Source organism: Oxyura jamaicensis, chromosome 9, assembly GCF_011077185.1.
Source record: "Oxyura jamaicensis isolate SHBP4307 breed ruddy duck chromosome 9, BPBGC_Ojam_1.0, whole genome shotgun sequence".
Classification (NCBI taxonomy): domain Eukaryota; kingdom Metazoa; phylum Chordata; class Aves; order Anseriformes; family Anatidae; genus Oxyura; species Oxyura jamaicensis.
Window position 1 is genome coordinate 22,381,837 of NC_048901.1, and position 7,404 is coordinate 22,389,240.

The 7,404-nt window shown below is 35.7% G+C and overlaps 1 protein-coding gene across 3 annotated transcripts in view; it reads left to right on the forward strand.

Moving 5' to 3' along the window:
* BCHE (butyrylcholinesterase) overlaps nucleotides 1–4,903 on the forward strand; it is a 32,741-nt gene extending 27,838 nt beyond the window's left edge. For 2 of the 3 annotated variants that reach the window (XM_035334432.1, XM_035334430.1), the window contains exon 4: nucleotides 2,438–4,903. In XM_035334432.1, coding sequence (XP_035190323.1) covers nucleotides 2,438–2,565 — 128 coding nt within the window. In that variant the 3' untranslated portion in view covers nucleotides 2,566–4,903. The remainder of the gene's footprint in view (nucleotides 1–2,437) is intronic. The other variant, XM_035334431.1, reaches the window with a different exon arrangement.
* Nucleotides 4,904–7,404: the final 2,501 nt, after the last annotated feature.

Here is a 7,404-nt window from a genome sequence, read left to right on the forward strand (position 1 = left end):
ATTTTATTTTATTTTATTTTATTTTATTTTATTTTATTTTATTTTATTTTATTTATTTTATTTATTTTACTTTTTATTTTGCCTTCTATCTGTCAGCTCATCTAAGTCATAGGTGGTTGCTTCAAAGAGATTGATGATGTTAGTGATAATGGGATTCATTGACTTGTGACTTCAATTTGGATCTTATCATTGAAAAAAAGCAAACAAATAGGAATCTAAGTTCTTATATCAGTGTTTTCCTTTCTCCTTTTTGTCTTTTAGATTCATAATGGTGGTTGGTCTGAATTACTCATTGTCTGCTTTCTTTAGCTCACTCACTTCTTCACCATGATCTTTAAGCACTGAAATGTCTCATAATTTACACTCTAGACCACTGACCTTTAATTGAAAATGTGTGTATGATAGAGCTATTCCAGTTTCTAACGTCTTTGGGCAGAAACACTTTCTGCACATTAAGACTTCAAACACATCTAAACCTGAATAATTAAAGAAGGAACAGTTTTTTAAATTCATAAGTGGAAGCTTTGCCCAGATAAATAAAACTGGGAATCCATGATCTAGAATAAGACAAGAAATAAGCTTTAGGTATTTTTTTCTCCAAATAATGGTATGAACCGTTTTCTCCAAATAATGTATGAACCAGTAATGGTTCATACATCAAACTACCAATCCATCTGATATATATATATAATGAAAATTTGGCTCTAAGACCCTGGATAATTCTTTAAATTGAGAAATGTGCAAAGATGAGCTCCTAGGGTCAGGAAAGTAAACTGACGTGGATATCTTCTCCCTGTAGTTATAATCATATCTGCATAGCTTAGTAATCAAAACATGCTTTTATTGTTACCAACCTTTACAAATGCTCTTTGAGTTAATCACAACTATGACCAGCAGAAAAAAAAAAATAAAAATAAAAATGATCTGAAGTTTTCTTTGAACTTTGATATAACCGAGCTTATTTACTTCTTTGAACTGAGAGGAATTTGGTTAACTTTTTAATATATCTTCCTATGTTTGTTCCTCACAATTTCACTTCTGGCTACAAAAAGATGTACAGAACCTCCCCAAGAAAAAGTATCTTGCTTTTATTTCTGGTCTCACTGGAACAAAGTAATGTAAATCTCATTTCAAAGTCTCATTAAATTGCCATCTGGATTTCCAGACCAAAAAGGTTTGGAAATGTTGAGCTGAACTGCAGATAAGCAACCAAATTACTGGATGCTTCTCCAAACTAAATCTCTGAATCTGTTAACTCTCTTTCCAGAATATTTTCTCTACTGATGTGTAAAACACAAAAATAATTCATTTTCACATAACCAGCTAAACTTGCAGTGCTGGCAGATCATAAAAAAAAAGGGGGAAAGGGTGTTTTTATGGAGGAAAAGGGTCTATGCTCTACTGCAGCAGAAGAACATAAAGTCAAAAGAGCATAAAGAAACCATGGAACTGTTATCTCATGAACACAATTACTACATTTTTTTTGGAAGCAAGCTATGTCAATATGGGATACTGAGATAATTAGGTGCAAAATGAATAAAGGCAATCATAGATCAGAAATGGTTTCTAAACTTTAAGAAAAAGTCTGCAACTGATCCAAAATAATAACTCACAGCATGTAATGGACCCTGTATATTTTATCTTTCCTTTAGTAGTTGTATGCGTTGTTCCTGCAAGGTCACTTCATTCTTCTCTAGGGTTAATTACCTTCTGGGACTGGAGGAAGTGATCCTTGTCCATAAGATACTCTGGGAACCTTGTAAAATGATATATTTTTATTATTCTTCTCATCCTCACCCTCTGCTCTGAAGCCTATAACAAATTTGGCAATAAATATTGCCTTGGGACACAGGATTAGTCAGCAAATGCTTTACATGGGCTAGAATGAAAAAGAAAAAAGAAAATTTCACATTGACATTATGCATATCTTACAGTGTCCATCTCCAAACTTGTGTCTCTTACACATTAAACATGCAGATTTATTTTAAAGTACGGTGAAATCCTGGCCATCCATTGTAATCCATTGAAACTAATGGCAATACAGTTGTTGCCATTATACTTCTGGGAGTATGTAGGCTTCACCGTGGAATATATTGAACCAAAGTAATACGTTGAGGATTTCACAAAAAGAGTGCCTTTGTGTCATTAAAATTACAAGTTTGATGGACAGAATATTATCCAGAAGCAACAACCCCATACATTAACTTCTTTATTACCCGGAAGTGTGCCTGAATGATGTCTTTGCAGTCCTTCCTTCCTGATCTAAAGATAGAGTGTTAGTCACTGAATTTCTGTCTTTTCAGGCTTGAGAAAAAGAGACAAAAGACCATCCTATAATATATTTAGAGCAAGTGACATTGATAATCAAAATTATTTTTCAATTAGCATATAAAGAGATTCAAATTTAGATTAATGTAACCCATTTCATGTTTTACAGGAAATATTGATGAAGCAGAACGAGAGTGGAAAGCAGGATTCCATCGCTGGAACAATTACATGTCAGACTGGAAAAATCAATTTAATGATTACACCAGCAAGAAGGAGAGATGTGCAGGCTCTAATTAATATGTTTACCCTTTCCAGTATTTCCGTATTACTGTTCATCAAGGCAAGTATACAGGTAGCTTTCTAACACACCTAGCATTAAATATGTTATGCAGACTGAAAAAAACATTATGGATATAATTTTGATTCCCCAGATCTTTCATTTATATTTTACCTCATATCTCAATAAACAATATAAGGCATCCGTACCCTTTGAAGCTTCAGTGTGTTAAATAGGACTATAGAGATTAAAGTCTGAAGATTAATGATGTACATATAAACACTAGCTGCTTAAATTCACACTTCAAAGATACAATGTAATCTATTATAGAAAAATGGATTTTTTTTTTTTTAGTAGAAATAGCAGTGGCTTATAGCATTGCCATGCAAAACACAATCATTTTTGATCTTTAACTGCAATGCCACAGCACTTAAACCTTGCTTCAGACATAATTTAATTGACAAAAATATAAAGAGATAACAACTTTGCTGGACACACCAAATGGTATTTGCTTGTTAGACCAAAAAGTTTTAAGATGCTCATTAAAGCCTGAATTATTGCTTCTTTATGGCAAAATCTGTAGGACTAAGCCATAGTAAGAGGGTATTCAAATTAATCTGTTGAAGACTTAAATCATCTGCATTCTCTGCTAGTGCAAAGGTGAAATAAGCCAGAAAAACAGACTTGTGCTTCTGCCATTCTTTTTTTTTATGGAGTAAAAAGCTACAGATTTACAAAGTAATATATTCACAGCTTTCTCTGCTCAGACACCCAATTGTCTTCACCCTGTACAAGTCTCTGCATTGGAGGTAAGCTTCAGTTATGAACATTTTTGTCCACTGAGTTGTCTCTCAGTCAAGGGACAGGCCCTTATTTCCTGGAAATTGAAGGATAAGTTTTTATACATCTAGAAGAACATCAATCTGTTCTTCATCAGTCTAGCAAGCTCATCAGAAGTCAGCCATGAAAGCCCTGCTAAGGAAGAACCTCACTGTAGAGGGACATTGTGATGTGGTGTGAAGGATGTGGCTCTTTGATATGGTCAAATGGGCTCCAGTTGTCATACACGTAGGCATCTCTTCAATGGCTTTCTACCCACTCAAGCCGACTCTATCAGACAGTCCTAAAAAAAAAACAAAAAACAAAAAACAACTTGGATAACTTTTCCTCTTATTTCTCTGCTTCTGGCTGGGGTTGCAAGCTGTATGCTTCAATAAGACTTTAAATAGCTACTATTTACTGGCCCATCTGGGAAGAATAAATGTCAAAAATTTGAAAAACATAAGGAGTATGTAAAAGCAACAACCCATCTCATAAATAAATTATTCTGAAGCTTTCTGTAAAAGTAATAGCCTTTCAGTGGATCTATTTTCTCTTCTAGTGATTATGAGCTCTTGCAAAATTCGGTCTTGAATTTAATATACTGAAGAGATCTAGATAAGAAACAGAGGGTGGTCTCTTTTGGCAGTTAGTTTGACCACATGGGATCCCTACACACACACAAAGATTTATTTTTGCAGAAAAGCTAAACTCTGTAACAGATGATGGCTTATCATCTTTTCAGTTGTTTCTATGAGAACACAATTATTTCCTGACTTTTTAATGGAAAAACATCTTTACCACAGTATTTCCAAAGACTACAATTCATCCTACGCAGTCAAAAAAAAATGGTCATTTTGGAGCAGGATAATTAAAATTTGAATGTACCTAGGATTAAAAAGCCCTCTTCATACACCACTTCATGTTTATAACACAAGTCATTAGCTCACTACATACATTAGCATAGTTACTGCTATTAATTACTGCATGGAGAGATGTGTCATTCTGTGGTGTATTGGCTATTTACTGGATATTGCTCATACTGCTGATAAGCTTTTGAAAAAGTGACAGAAGGGTAAACTTTCTGTCCAACATCGAGCTCATTCTGGATTTCCCAATTTTACTCACTCGGCGTACTTCATAGGTACACTGGGTACTTATCTGCCACAGTGAACCTCAGCAGCTGCAGTAACACATAAGCATATTTAAAAGCAACCTTTTTCTTTTCTGATATCCTCTTTTTAGTTGTATTTCACTATTTATCTGTCTAATCATCATAATTAGCAAGGAAAAAAAAATCTGAGCTGATTAAAATGTACAAATAACCTTTGGGAAGGGTAGGATGCAAAGAAATCTATAAAATATTTTGCTGTGAAGGTGTCTTTTTATGTGGTGTCAACTAGGATGTACAAGGTCTATTTGAAGACTAATACTCTTTCCACAGTATTTATAACATGTCTGTAATGTGTTCTTAAATAGGAATAAGGATGGAGGGAGGAAGAAAGAAAAGCAGATAAATAAAACTTAAAGTATTTTGAAGTGTTGTTTTACTGATTTTCTTGGTAAGAGTAAATTGCTAACTTTGTATTTTTCATATGCTGGAAAATAATATCTCAATTTGTCATTCATATGACATCAGTATCTTATCTAGTAATATATTTATAACCCACACTTACAGAAATAAAATAAAGCCTTAAATATGTAAGTGGCTAAGGTAATAAAGAGCACAAAAAGACCAGTCCCCATTGTGGAGAGCTTAAAACTAAAAGTCAAAAAAACCTGTGTCAGAAATTGTTTGAGGATACTGTGTCATAGCTTAAAACAATTACATACTGGACAAATATTTCATCCAGACCTCGCTGAAGATGTAACTTCTCTAAATTAATATTTTCACTTGGCTCAAAAGAGACAAGATACTAAGGTTTCTCTGTGAAAACAGAGAAAATGTGTTGATCCTTTCTTCCCATTCCTGATATCTGAAGCAAGAATTCTGAATTTAGTCCCAGAGTTGGTGAAAGATTATAAGAAAATGAACTGCAATGCCAACAAAAATGTTGGCATTAAATCAGTTGTCATTAGGTTTATAAACTAACAGCATGCTGATTAAATTACAGACATTTCACACCTATTTTGGAGATAGTTATAAGAGGGCTGAAGTCAGAAATTTCCCAGCAAAATTCTGTTTAATTAAAACCACTGACTTTTGCATTTTAAATGTTCTGTCTAAAGGAATTTGGGTTAGATAAGCTTCCAGTAAAGTTAAGTGTTATTTAAAATGAAATTCCATCTGGAATGCCCCTCCTGGAGTATCAAAAACCAAAGGAGCTGGGGTGCTCAGGATGCTTGGCCTGTGGGCTCTGCAGAGCTGGACCAGACAAGGTTGAAGCTTCCTGGCTTGTAACTGTGGCCCTCAGTCACCCAATATTGGCTCCAGCAGAAGCAAGCCCCCCCTGCAAATTTTCCAGGCTTCCTGACAAACAGATTTTACACTTTTAACTTAGACTTTTGGGACGGACATTCAGGTCTTGCTGTCCTAAGCCTTGGCTGTCACTAGAGGTTTATCGTACTGATAAAGCCAAATTCCCTCTAAGTGGAAGCCTGGCTTTTGGGCCCTCTTTGGTCACTAGATGATCAGCTATTTATAGCGTAAAGATAACTGCTCTATAAATATATGGATATATGCACAGAATTTAGCTCTGCGTGAATAGACTGAGTTGTCTATGTGTCAGCAAGGAACAGACATATCTCTAGCAGCTCATAGTTGCAAATGCATCTTTGCAACATAAGTCCATCTTTTATTTAAAGTAGAGTGCTGGAGAAAAAATTATCTCAGGTTCTGACAGAACTGTCAGAAAAATGTATATTTATTCCATGATGTACAAGCTTAATGTGACCTCTGGCCTCTCTAATGTTCCTGTCAGAATGGATCATCAGGAAATGATTCGGCCCATTGTCATATGCAGATATCACGTAGATAATCTGAACTAACATTAACAGTGGGGATATATACATATTTGTCTCTGTCAACATCATAATGCTGTCTTCTTCCTAGGCATGATTACGGTTCATGCATTTCTACTGGCTCAGCACCAGTTCTGCAGCATCAGTGGCAGCTATTTAGAGGGGCATAACAAACGTCACCGTGCTTCAGTTACACCTGCAGCATGTCCAGCTAGTAAAGAGCAGCCACTGCCAAATGCCAGCCTGTCCGCTCAGGGTTCCTGCCCTTTCTTCCCCTGCAGAGGAAAAAACACAAGCATTTTTGCCCCAGGATGATCAATAACTGAATGGCTTCATAATGGCCACGGTTGTCCTAAGCATCCCAGTGTCTCTGTTCTGATAACTTCAGCCAAAAAAAAAGTCTTCCACTGAATTGCAAAATGGGTTTAGGAATTTGACAATGATTCAGAATATGGGGTGAGGAACGAGACCACAGCTTTGGCTCAGGCTTGGGGGCTGCTGTGGAAACTGCTTGTGCCAGCTGACTACTTTCTCACCATCTTTTCTCTTCCAATCAGTGGAACCATGGGCATTTGCCAAAAACTCAGACTGCTCTTGGCTAGCCAGCCAGTCTAAACCAAGCACCTGTGTAACAGATATGTGCAGCTGTATATGTTTACCACAGCTGATCCATCTGTAGTACGCACCACATGCCAGATGATTTACTCTGGGTGGACTGAGAGCAAGACTCCATTAGAAAAAAGTTTCTGGCTGAAGGACAAATATTTCTCATGGCTTTGTTTTTATTTCTGCCCAACTGCCTGAGGTTATAGGTGGGTTTTCTATTGCTAGCTGATTACTGCTGTGTGAAAGTAAAGAAACTTCTTAAAAAAAAAAAATCTCTAGCAAAATGGAAAATTTTAGGCTATTTCAATGCTGTGTCTTAGGGATCTGCAAGAGATATTTGGAAATGGTGTGTGAACATGGTTAATATTTAACTGTCTTGACTCTATTTTGTAAGCTGAGAAGATCATTCATTTAAAATTGTGTTACAGATTTCAGATAATATGCATCCACAAACACATAACATACTAATGTAG